Here is a 12,985-nt window from a genome sequence, read left to right as displayed (position 1 = left end):
GGGACCAGCATTGGAGGGGTATAACCCTAGGTACCCACGGCAATGGATATGGGTTGCACCAACAAGGGAGGTCCAGCTCATAAGATCAAGGCCTACGCTGCCTAGTTCTGGTCGACGTGTACCGCAAGGCAATCAAAAGATATCTTGGTGGTGAAGGAAGATCTTTTCGAATATGATAGATATTGTATTCCTTGTAAATACTTACCATATAACAGAATAGATCTAGGCCTAAACCGACTTGTAACCCTACCCTCAGACTATATAAGGTGGGTAGGGACCCCTTCGAATTTATCTCATATTCAATACAATCAACCAAAGACATAGGAACATGTCTAAACCGTTGTCTCTGCGCCCGTGTCACCATCCGATTCCTATTACGTGCACCTCCACCGATCATCTACTACCGTGGTATACCCCTCGGTAGACTGTCGACTAGATTTTATCGACATAGTGGCATTTTGATAACCGCATTTCGATACGAGTTTCACTCTCTTAATAGTACGGCTATCGATCATAAATATGATCATATTCGCTAAGTGTCTTGATCACCAAACCAAAAGCTCCTATTAAGTTTCACCTTTGCCTTGAATTTTTTATTTTTCTCTTTCTTCTTTTTCAAACCGAGCACATGATCACCATGGTCACCACACCATCATCGTGATCTTCATTTGCTCCACCATTGGAAATAGTGCCACCTATCTCATGATCGCTAGAGCAAATAGGTTAGCACTTACGGTTTCATTAATTCATCAAAACCAAACTAGAGCTTTCAACGAGGTACGATGAAAAACAAAAAACTATGAGATTTTAAAACACAGGATTAGAAATTTTAGGCTCTTTGGAACACAAGAATCTAAAATATAGGAATCATGAGATTTAGACAAATATGAGTATTTAAGTAATGTCAAATTAAGATGGCCAACAATTAAAGGTGGCCCCTCTCTTCCATCTCGCATGCGTGTATTAACTAATATATTTTAGTACTAATAACATGGCACACAAGCTGTGGGTCCCATAATTATTGCAATATCTCAATTCTCAACTGTTATCGGGTTTTCTTCTTAAACGCAATCCTTCTCTCTCGTTCTTATCCAGTCTCGCTCCTTTCTGCTCGTCCTCATCTCTATCGTATCCTCGCAAGTGGAAGTTCTGAACATCGAGCACAGGTGAGCGGGCACGCGGCGAGCACAGGGGATGGCGGCGCGTTCTTCCGTCCGTCGCAGAGAAGAAGCACCGAGGAGCCATGGCGGGAGATCGACGAGAGAGCCATGGCGGCAGCGATGGTCGAAGGTCTTCTCGCCTTAGCAACTCGTTTTTTTCCTCCTCTTCTCACACGCGCTGCCTCGGGCTTCCGCAAAGGAAAACAAAACCATGGATCGGATTGGATTTTTTTTGTTTCCTGTGAAGTTGCTTGCCGGCTACAGTATTCCGAAGGAAAGGGTTTGAGCGAATCCTCCGTTCCAAACGCTTGAACCAGTTTCCTTTCCTCCGTTTCTGATTCCTTCATTTTTCCCCCAAACAAGGCCTCAGTAGAGCCGAAGAGGCCCTAAGATGTACAAAGGCTGGAAAACCCGGGTTTCTGTAAGAACATACGGTGCAAAGATTTGGAGGTGTTTGGTTGTCCTCGCTAAATTTTAGTCGCTGTCCATCGAATGTTTGGACAAATATATAGAGTATTAAATATAGACTAATTACAAAACTAATGATATAGATTACGACTAATTTACGAAACGAATCTTTTAATCCTAATTAGTCTATGATTTAGCAATGTTTTGCTACAGTAAACATACACTAATAATGGATTAATTAGGCTTAAAAAATTCGTCGCATGAAGTACTAACAGATTATATAGTTTATTTTTTTTATTAATATTCAAATAACCCATATAACATCTTTCTAACATACCTCCTAAATTTTAGTCACCGAATCAAACGCCCTTTAGTGGGAGATTCCAGAAAGGCGAGCGGCACTCGGCCGTATTTCCCAATTGGACGTGCTGGACAGCTGGCAGCCATCTAGTGGCCGAATTTTGAAACAGCAATTTTGTCTTGTTGGTTTGAAATTTACTTCAAACCAGACGACAATTTGGCATTACATATATATGCAGTTGAAGTACTCTGCCATACACAGACAGAGCCTCCTTATATACAGACATGGAAATGGACAGTGTGAAATACTGAAATATACAACAGTTCTATGCTCCCACGTTCGAAACGAATACATATTCCGGTAAACGAGGCAAAGCATTTCAGCTTGACAGCAACCTACTATATAGAATTCTAAATACCTAAAACTTCATTTTAAACCTTCACGCTTTCCATCCTTGCCTCGAATCCTAGTCACACCAAGTATGTCTGAAAATGAGGGACGAGTCAAAACTTAAATCACATTGTGTTTGCAGAATGCTGCATTATAGAACCAAAAAAGCAAAATGAAGGAACTGATAATAGAATAGTATGGACACGAGAAAACTAAAGATGTGTTTTTCTTTGCTAGAGTACTCGTCTGAATACATCAAACAAGACAGTTATCTAATATCAAGTAACTTGGATTGCAAGTTGTAAATACCAATTTTGATGTATGCATCAGAAAGCAAATAAACAGACTGATGCAATCACAGCACAGCACATATAAGGATACAGATATTGTTCATCGGAGCATTGGATATTATCTGGTTCCTGAAAAGGATTTGATTATGACCTAGATTCCTGAGCTATGCCACTGGTTTTTCACATAGTATTACAAGATACACAAACACTGCGAATTATATAAATAGAAGAATAAGACATGGATATAGTTGCAGGCAAAAGCTAAAAGCACTGCATGATGCAAATGTTGTCTTGGGGAAGTGTCTGGCGACTGGCATTGGTGTGTGCTTCCTGCTATTTAGTTTCGTAACAAAACATTGTATGCATGCATAGAAAGTTTTGTTACGAAACTAAACAGCAGGTTTTCTACTGATAGCAGTATAGCACACAGCTTGATATGGACCCAAAGCTTCGCATGACTACATGAAGAGTGTCATTTTAATCAAGGCCTCACTTTTGGATTTCCATAAAAAACGAAATAACTAAATCCCAACAGATTCAACTAACAGTAACCATCCAGTAAAAAACATCATCCAGATGGCAACATATAAGGCCCCACATCAGCACTAGATACTTCCTAGTTCCCACAGTAGCCATGGCAAAGATAAAAGAAACTATACAAACATAGTTTAGTTTGATCATGTTCTGAAGCACTACTATACAAGATACCCATGCAAGATCAAAACAATATCATGGTTACAGCAATTAGCGTCGCTGGCAGCCTGTCCTTGACTCGTGTGGTTATAGGTCGGTTAACCAAATAGCAAGAGACCAGAAATGACATCCGTTGCACAAGAAGATGAAGGAGATGACATCATACCTAAGATGATGATGTGAAATCGCCTGAAAGTCCATCATTCTCAATGGTGTGCAGGCGAGCCTCTTCTTGTATGATGTCTGCTTCAAGAGAGAGCTTGGCAATAGCTGAAAAATGTAAAACCACGTTTATTTATCCTGGTAGATTACATTGGATAACTATAAACAAATATACTATCCAAACACGCAAGGCCAACAGTACCTTGCCCAGAGCTAACATCAGAAGCAACAGAAGACTCGGATTCAGATTCAGAGTCTCCAATAAGGCGAAACTCGACAACAGACTTGAAATCCTCCCACGGCTTCACCCAAACCTTTGCTCTGTACAGACTCTTTTTTCCAGCATCAGCTGCCTCCAGTATCAGGTCATGCAGGGTCCCGGTCACCACCTGCCGCTTAGATTTGAGCACCCTTGTAAACTCCAAAGCAGCACCCTGTACAAGGAAATTCTCCAGACGTTATGCACAACTTAGAAGAAACCCAGCGTGGCCGTGGTGTACATCACTGGAGAGACGAGAGATCATCCTACTAGACACTGCCAACGTTTGAGTCTTGGAATAACATGAGACAAGGACCAAATTGCTAGACACTGCATGTGTTTCCACCTTTCTAATAGCTCTGGTTCATCATATGTTTTCGCATACAGTTCAACCATTAGATCTAGAAACCGAAACTTGATTCTAGCAAATCACTCCCTTAAGATTGCACCTAAGTTTAGGGACCCCTACAAGTTGATGCAACTGAATCCCGGTAGCGAATTCATGGACCTAACCTTTTTCCCCCACCACTCGAGAGTGGAGGTTCATTGACCAAATTGGGTGACGTCACTTGTAAGTCAATGCAATCCACTTCCCATGGTACACAAGAGTCCACACACTGATGGAATTCAGGAATTGGTGTCGACAGGGTGGAGAGACGAGGAGGGAGGCAGCGGCACAGACCTGGTTCTTGTTGTGGTGGGCGACGGCGAAGCGCGCGGCGTCCTCGGCCTCGGCCCGCTCGCGGAGCGCGGCGAGCACGCCCCTGACGAGGCCGCTCTCGTCCCCGCCGAGGTGGAACCCGGAGACCGCGGCGGCGGAGGCCGCGAGGAGCGCCGCGGCGAAGAGGACGGCGGCGCCGCGAGGCATCATCATCGTCATCGCGGCGAAACTACTACTACCAGGCTACCAGCTGGTTGGTTCGGCGTCGGCGTGTGGCGCTTGGCTGCTGCTCTGCGCTTCTGCTGCCTCGTGCTCGCTTTGGTGTCACGGTGGGCGGGTGGGGACTGGGGAAAGCGAAGGGGAACCGGGTGGTGGGGGCAGGTTGCCGTGGAGGGGACAGCGACGCGTGATCCGATCGGAGCCGTCAGCGCTTTGGGATCGGGCGGTGGGTGATGACAAGGAGCCCTTCCCGACGCGGAGATCGATCGGTTTGTCGTTTCTCCCCTTCCGCCTTCCAGACTACTCCGTACTACTATGGCCTTGGCCTGGCTTGTTTAGTTGGCGAAATTTTTAGCAAAATGATATTATAGTATTTTTGTTGTTATTTTATAATTAATGTCTAGTCATAGCCTAATTAGACTTAAAAGATTTGTCTCGTGAATTTCGTCTAAACTGTGTAATTAGATTTATTTTTTATTTATATTTAATGTTTCATATATGCGTCTAAAATTTCGATGTAACGGGAAATCTTGAAAAATTTTAGGAACTAATACTACCCTAGCACAACGCAAGGCGTCCTTATCTTATCAAAAACACACGCAACGCAAGCGTATCTGCGTTGCGCGTCTGCTCTTTCTGGAGTCGCGACCCGCAAGGCCACACGCGACCGGGCTGTTGCCTTCGTCTAGGGCGGCGCCACCGCGTCACAAGGCTGCGTCTGCGTCTGCGTCCACCGCAGTTCAACCCCTTGGTCCCCTTCAAGGACATCCGAAGCTTCTTGTGAGCTCAAGTCATGACTTATCAATGCAACAGTACAACCAGAGATCATCCACCATTTCAATTTACTACAGCAGTCAGTAGTACTATAAAGTTATTATAATGTGGATGCATCTGCTCACACCATTCAATATGGACTATATGACAAATCAAAATAAGTAGATCCTCTGTTTTGTAAAATCGTAATCGGCAGGAGACGTCCCGATGGATGCCTGCGTCCATACGCCCGCGGCTGCTCTGTTCCCGTGCGTAGCAAGCGGATTGCGCGCTCATCCGGCCACCACATCCGCGGGCATCGCGCTCGCCGAGCTCGAACTGCCGCGTCGAGATGGAGGGAAGGGAATGGAAGGGAAGGGAGGGGAGGGAGAGGAGAGGAGACGGCAAGGCGCGCCACACAAGAAAGGAGTCGAAGCCCTGCGGCAAGCCGCTGTCCACTAGCCACTGGTGCCATTGCAACATGTGCAACATCTGATCTACTTTTGAAACATCCAGATAGAATATTTGCAACATACATCTTACAGATGAAACACTTAAAACATGCGTCTGAAACACTTGCAAAAAAACTAAAAATACTTGAAAAGCCATTAAAAAACATACGCAACATATGTGTGAAACATATACAACATCCAAATAAACACACTTATAACATACATCTGAAAAAACAGATGAAACATTTGAAACAGACGCTTGCAACATATGTGTATAGCCATTGCAACATATGCAACATCCAAATCTACTTTTGCAGCATCCATATGAAACACTTGCAACATACCTATGAAACATCTAAAATACTTGAAACATACACTTACAATATACGCTTTCAGCAAACCCTAGTAGGCGGGTGGGCAAGCGAAGCAATGCATAGCAGGATCCGACGCTAGGTCGAGGTGGAGAAGGAGGGTGGAGCCGTGATGCCGGGGAGGAAGTGGGGCTTGGGACAAAGATGGGAACAGAGAGTGCTCAGGGCCCGCCGCACGGGGGCGAAAGGAGGCATGGTGGGAGGAGAACACGCTGTTCGTGCCGACATTGCAGGCGCTGCTGAACGAGAGACAGTCGTAGCCGGAGAAGAAGACGCCACGGGCGAGACCGATATCGGGGAAGGGCGACGTCATGCTGTGCGCCGTGAGCTTCTTCATGGGGCTGCCGTCAAACGCGCCTTCTGGCCACGGCTCCAGGATCCCTTAAGAGTTTTAGATCGACCGCGAGGGGGAGCGGGCAAGGCTGGTCCGCAGGCCCAAGGAGGCGGAGGCGCGTCCGGATCGACGGACGCCCTCACCTGATCATTATCTTTTCGTAATGCTTGTTCATAGCTCATCATGCAAACTGACCTAAGAGTACTAGTTCCAAGAGAGGAAATAAACATGGACACTCACGGACAAGACTTTATTCGAATTACAAGACACTTTAACTTTATCCTATATCTGTTCTTATTTTGCAGATTCGAATTAGCGTCGCCAAACTACTCACATAAAAAGAAATACAACATCTACATAATCAAATTAAATTCTTCAAATCCACCATTTATGTATCGATAGTGCATTTGTTTAGTATTATAGATGTCGATATTTTTTTTAGAAAACGCAGTAAAAGTCAGGAGAAATTTAACTTAGAACAAAACAAAAAACAACATATAATTTGTATCGGAGAAATCTTCACTTTTATATATACCACATCAAGCTGCAGTTGGACTCATCTCACATACTGCTGCGATGAGCCAGTGAAGTGAGTCCACGACAATTCCCCGATTCATATGAAATCGACTAGATTAGCACCGTACTAGTAAACGTTTATACACCATTATTGCTAGTTCATATTCTCTACCACTTCAGCATCCTCTGGCAATGCCACTATTCCTGAACATCTTTCAGCACAGCTCCCATCCATCCCCATCCTCCTTGGAATTCACGTGCTTCAAAATGCCTTTACCAGCGTCGTTGCCATCTGACACTTCCACAGCGCACTCGTTGCCATCCAGATCTTTGCACACTGGGCTTGCAGGTTCAACAAGGCTGCACTTATCCAGAGACTCGATGGCTTCGGTAGTCCTATCCGAGGAACTCCAGCTCTTGTGATGAGAAGAATGCAGTGAAGAAGAGAGGCTCGACATAGCTGAGCGCTGCAACTTGCTCAATGATAGGCGCTCATCCACCACTCGCTTCAGCAACGAAACGTCCTCAAAGACCACAGCCATCTCACCTCTGCAATGAGGTCAAGGACATGAATCACGGATTTAGAGCTCATAAACACTTCAAAGATAGTCTACTGCTATCATAGCTCTAAATCATTTGAGCAGGCAGGGTGGTACATTATTGTACAGTGCAGACAAGACATGGCTTGAACAGTTAGACATTACACTAAATAAATAAGTAATGTAATATGAGAATTATTTTAATGTTTGCTTCAATTCCTATTTATCTGAATGACTATTATAACAGGTATTCATCTTAATGTGTGGAGTGGCATGCTCATGAGAATCTTTGAAAGATAAAAAATAAAACAATTCAAAGTTTGAACAGGACTAGTATTGAACAGTTTAACAGTACTGAAGTAGCTGAGATGAAATGACAACTTACTGCAGCATATCAACAATTTGGCCCCGCTCAACCAAGAATTCCTTCAACTGTACAAACAATTTGATTATAAACATCAGTAAACAATTGTTTGTTGTAAAAAAAATTGTTCTGCAAATTTATATATCCTATTATATGTTGCCTGCGAGACAAATGTGTGGACAATAATACGTGCCTGTACTCCTCACCTCAGGAGTATATCATCCATTATACACAGGAGTATATTATTAGATATAAAACAAATCAATATCTATTATACAAAGGGGAAGCATGTTTTATATAGATTATAAAACAAGGAAAAACACATAAAATAAAATTGTCAAAATTCAAAACCCATATTACTGGATAAAGGAAGCAGATAATACCTTCAGGTTCTCCTCAGCTTCTTTCTGCAGCTTTCTTGATTCTTCAACAATAGAATTCATCGTCTTTTCCTGTTCATCAAGTAGTGCCTGAGCAGCAGCCTCCTTTTCAATCTTTTCTTTCTCGGCTGCTGCAATTTCTTGTTGTGCAGCAGCCAATCTTTCATCAAGAGTTTGGCATATCTATACAAATTAAATTTAAATATCAAATTTAGCATCAATTCAGCTTTTATAATGTAATGCAATCAATTACCATGGTTGATGATTGTCAAAAGAAGTATAAATCAAGTCAGATCAAATAAAAATGATAAAATGAATCAATTCTGCATACGAAAAATAAGGAAAGTGTAACTGAACAGACCAACAGTTCCATGTTTTGGTATGAAACTCAAACCAGAGTAGAAAAATATAGGTTTTCCAAATTGACGAATAAACATGCCAACTATATAAACTAAAAGGTGTCAGTTCTTCAATATCACACTTTACAAACTTCAAAGATTACTCCCTCTGTTCCAAATTATAAGTTGCTTTGACTTTTTTGGTACATCAAATTTGCTATGTATCTAGACATAATGTAGATCTAGATACATAGCAAATTGGATGTACCAAAAAAGTCAAAGTGACTTATTATTTGGAACAAAGAGAGTACTAACTTTTAGTTTATGCAGGATGATAGTTATTGTGAGAACTCCAATGTGATACCAGCACCAAAGAAACAATATACCTCTTCAATTATCACCAGATATTTATTCCTCTCATCTGAAAGCCTCTGAAGTCGTGATTGAAGCTCACGTGCCTCTGTGGTTAAAATAGCTTTCTCACCAAAAACCTCGCCAGCATGCTGTAGATAGAAAAATTGTCAGATATCCTGCGCCATGACCCTAGGCAGATCGAGAGGTTTTATAAAATGATGATTGATGAGATATTAGGTCAGAGGGAAATACCATATCATTTGCTTCCTTTGCATGAGTTAACATTTCTCTGAGCTCCTCAACTTTGGTCAGAATGCCTGTCCCAGCAACAGATGCTTCATGCTTGGCTACTTTAGCCTTTTCTTCAAGAAGCTCAACATCCTCTACCATTTTTGTAATCAACTCTAGAGAAGGTAACAGATCATTCTGCATTATATCAAAAGCACAAGAATGAGCCACCAACCTCAACAACAATATGATAGTCAAAGTTCAAGAAGGCGCTAGGCGCTTTCAAGGCGCTGACCCTTAGCCTAGCGCCTAGGCCAGCCTAGGCTAGCCTAGGCGTTCCAAGGCATTTTTCTAGGCGTTTTGTATATATACTAATATACATATATTTATATTCTAAAAGAAAAAATAAACAGCTGAATAGTGGGCTTAGATAGATAGAAAGGCTGGCTTAGAGAGATAGAAAGGCCCAAGAGGCAACAGTCCAGCCCACTATTCCATCCTTATCCCACTCCAGATCTCCAACCTTATCCATCGAGTACTCGTCTCCTGCACGACGCCGCATCTCGGTCTCCCGCATCCTCTCGACGCCGCATCCGCTTCCTCCCGCATCAGCCGCCGCCGCCACCGATTCCTCTTCCTCTTCTCTCCGGCATCTCTCTCTGCTCTAGTGCGCGCCTGCTGCCGCCGGCGCACGCCCACGCCCGCGGCCACTCGCAGCTCCTCCTCCCCCACCGGGGGCCTCCCGCTGCGACCTCCCCCACAGGCGACCTACCGCCTTGCGTCTGGATGTCCGCCTACCCCCATAGGCCAGGCGGGAACCCATCGACTAGCGACTAGTCGCGCCTAAGGCGTCGCCTTTTTGAACTTTGATGATAGTTAATCATTCGAATACACATTGTACATAACAAGTGATGTTTAAAACTTGAGAAAGCATCAGAAAGTGAAAGAAGAAATACAGCTCGCATAAGTTTTATCTAGAAAAGCCAAAGCGTCTTATAATTTGGAATGGAGGGAGTATGTAACTAGGTAGGGCTCAGAATACTGATTAATGTCCAGGATGGCTTCAAGTAGCTCGTCTCAATCTAAGGGGTGGTGATCTTGTGCCCTTTTCATCCTAGACGGTCAGTACACCTAATGGATTAACTACAATCCAAATGAATGTTCTACTAATATCCAGTGCTAGTGGGCACACACACATGACAGGTACATGGTAGAGAATGTACAATTGAAAATTAATATCTACATAATGCATAAAAAAGACCAGTGCACAGCAAGCATAATACATTACCTTATTGCTTCTGGCATCAGCAACAGAATCCTCAAGAGACTCAATACTAACAGAATGGCTTGAGTGAGTTGAAGCCGTAGAAGCAAAATGATTCAAATTAAGATCAGGAAGCATATCCGCAACATTGCTGGTGTCCTTCTGTTCTACAAATCCAGAAGTCTCAGCAGAGGATTCTTCTTTATCTCGACCAGGAACATCCAGCACAGGCGCAAAAGAATCTTTTTCAGTACCCAAAATTCCAGAAGATATTTGATCATTAGAACCAAGAGGCAAAAGGTCATCATCAAAATTTATGTCCTCATAGCCACTGAAGAACTCCATTGAAGTGTTCTGGGGAAAGTAATCCCCAACTGGAATCATCTTATTAGGATCTTGATCATGGGATTGTGGGATATCACCACCATCTTCCCCTGTCGGTGGTTGAGAAAAACATTCACTTGACAATCCACCGTATCCAACTTCATTGTCTGTGTTAGCCAACTTTTTCTCTGGATTGGTATTTGAAGATAGCACATCAAGGTTGGGAATCAAATCATGCTGACTGCCATTTGGGATAGGATCAGACTGTAGATTTAGTTGCTCACTGGCCCCTTCGATTGATGCAAGTCTTCCCACATATTCATTGTTTATGTTTCCTTGCTTGCCAATTTTGACCTCCCCAGAAGAAGTGTGTTGCGCAGATTGAACACTTACATCAACCTCATCGATACGTATATCATGTCCTAATTTGTGGCAACAACCAACTCAGTTAGTGTAAATTCAAGAATGTTTTTTTTTTGGGGTGGGGTGGGGAAGAAAGACTGGAACAGAGCTCCCCAGTATATTCAACCCAAGCCTGAAATTCGCTCCCACGGGGAGTCGAACCCAAGATCTGAGAAGTGCTACTAGAATCACCTAACCAACTCAGCTAGAGGCCCGTTCGCAAATTCAAGAAATGTTAATGGTGATATATGGCAACAATATCTAAAACAAAATATTCTTGGTTCAATGAAGAACAAAAAGGGCTAAGCACAGAACATCTCTAAACTGAACCAAGCTTTTGAGTGCGGACTGGTTCAGAGATAAAATTTACCCACACATAAGAAAGTACAACCTCACAGCCTTAAATAATTACTATAACGTAACAGGAGCACTGAATAAGTTTAAACACCACTGGTATAGTAGTAAGTGAGCCAAATGACACAATTTCAAGCATGTGTTTTTGGGGACCTTTCAACCATATTGTAAACCTCGTAATAATAACTAAAAAAATATAAGGGAAATACTACCAGTGCACAAGAATATGCAAGCTATCATCAATATATCTTATTTTACTCTTACAGTACAAATACACTATATATATGTAAAAAAATCCTAAGGGGTCCTTACAGAACACCTTTAAGGCTTTAACACTAGAGTAGAAATGGGGCCAAACGTCGTTTCGGAAGAAAAAAAATGGTGCAAAAGGCTAAAAGTTTGGTTTTCATACTCACCAGCAGATGATGAACTACCCACTTCACGTGTGCTGCGATTAGCAAACAAATTCCCAACAGAATCATCCATAGATGGCAACACTTCTTGATGGGTAGACAAAGCTCCAGCCGAACCAGTCATGGACGGCATGACTTCATCAAGGACAGTAACCACCGCGGAATCAACATCTTTACGGTGCTCAATTGCGATAGCCTTCAGTATACGATGATCAACCTGCAGAAAAGAGTTATCAGACAAATTTGACCTCAGGAAACAGCCAGGAACGGCACAAACATTGCAATTTCAGGCTGCCCATAAACCCAACAGATAACGCCCCTAAATTTGATCTAATCATCAAATAATCGTGTCCGATCTCTCCAGAACCATCGAATCGAATCTCACCGCGATAAGCAGCTCCCAATCCCACTGGTATTTACCCAGTCCATGTGTGTCCTAGCCTCCTAGGGCTAGTCACCCTACCCTAGTACCCTCAGCTACCAAAAAAAAATACATTCACGAAAGAAAAAAACTTCTTTTGCAGCACCACACATGACATCTCAAAGGCAGTACGCGAGAGTGCGAGACACGGAAGAGAACCGATCGTACGCACCTGAGGGAAGAGTTCTTGGAGGGAGCGGAAAACCTCCTTGAGATCGCCCATCTGAGAAACCTAGATAACAGAGATCGATGCAGAACCCCGAGAACCGAGCTCCCACACGGCTGTCTCCGGCGGCGCTGATGGAGAGGATTAGGGTTTGGGGTTCCCCGCTGATTGCGTGAGGTACCAAGTGAAGAAGGAAAGCGAGGAGGTGACCGAAACCGCGGGGGAGGACGGGCTTTTACCAGCTCCAGTCCGTCCCTTCCTTTTTTCCGTTTAGGTCCTCCGGTACCTCGAATTCGAGAATTTCAGTGTATGTAAATCTTTTTTTATGCGCAAGCAGTGTATGTAAATCTAAAAATACTTACTCACTCGTTCAAAAAATAATATAAATCTTGAGGAGTCAATTAATTCTAAATTTAACTAGATTTATTAACATTTGTATCTCTAAAAATTTTATTATGAAAATGTACCT

The 12,985-nt window shown here is 43.1% G+C and overlaps 2 protein-coding genes across 2 annotated transcripts; both read right to left on the bottom strand.

Moving 5' to 3' along the window:
• Positions 1-2,005: 2,005 nt before the first annotated feature.
• On the bottom strand, positions 2,006-4,654 carry LOC136517117 (cysteine proteinase inhibitor 3-like). Its single transcript, XM_066510634.1, has 4 exons — positions 4,346-4,654; positions 3,607-3,838; positions 3,409-3,512; positions 2,006-2,354 (listed from the first exon to the last, which is right to left on the bottom strand). The coding sequence occupies exons 1-3, from the start codon at positions 4,541-4,543 to the stop codon at positions 3,409-3,411; spliced, it is 534 nt and encodes a 177-aa protein (XP_066366731.1). The 5' UTR covers positions 4,544-4,654; the 3' UTR covers positions 2,006-2,354.
• Positions 4,655-6,942: 2,288 nt separating this feature from the next.
• LOC136516620 (uncharacterized) lies at positions 6,943-12,724 on the bottom strand. The gene is made up of 8 exons (XM_066510067.1): positions 12,523-12,724; positions 11,933-12,146; positions 10,461-11,182; positions 9,197-9,370; positions 8,977-9,093; positions 8,256-8,435; positions 7,894-7,940; positions 6,943-7,518 (listed from the first exon to the last, which is right to left on the bottom strand). The coding sequence occupies exons 1-8, from the start codon at positions 12,571-12,573 to the stop codon at positions 7,185-7,187; spliced, it is 1,839 nt and encodes a 612-aa protein (XP_066366164.1). The 5' UTR covers positions 12,574-12,724; the 3' UTR covers positions 6,943-7,184.
• Between the last annotated feature and the right edge of the window lie 261 nt (positions 12,725-12,985).

Source organism: Miscanthus floridulus, chromosome 17 (genome assembly GCF_019320115.1).
Source record: "Miscanthus floridulus cultivar M001 chromosome 17, ASM1932011v1, whole genome shotgun sequence".
NCBI lineage: Eukaryota > Viridiplantae > Streptophyta > Magnoliopsida > Poales > Poaceae > Miscanthus > Miscanthus floridulus.
The sequence above is the reverse complement of the archived record's forward strand: the minus strand, read 5'-3'. Positions and strand labels throughout refer to the sequence as shown.

Coding starts and splice junctions, on each gene's coding strand:
- LOC136516620 (XM_066510067.1), bottom strand. CDS start 12,573: ATGGGCGATCTCAAGGAGGTTTTCCGCTCCCTCCAAGAACTCTTCCCT. Junction 12,147..12,522: donor TCCAAGAACTCTTCCCTCAG/GTGCGTACGATC, acceptor TCTTTTCTGCAG/GTTGATCATCGTATACTGAA. Junction 7,941..8,255: donor AAGCTGAGGAGAACCTGAAG/GTATTATCTGCT, acceptor TTGTTTGTACAG/TTGAAGGAATTCTTGGTTGA.
- LOC136517117 (XM_066510634.1), bottom strand. CDS start 4,543: ATGACGATGATGATGCCTCGCGGCGCCGCCGTCCTCTTCGCCGCGGCG. Junction 3,839..4,345: donor CCCACCACAACAAGAACCAG/GTCTGTGCCGCT, acceptor TTCCTTGTACAG/GGTGCTGCTTTGGAGTTTAC. Junction 3,513..3,606: donor TGATGTTAGCTCTGGGCAAG/GTACTGTTGGCC, acceptor TACATTTTTCAG/CTATTGCCAAGCTCTCTCTT.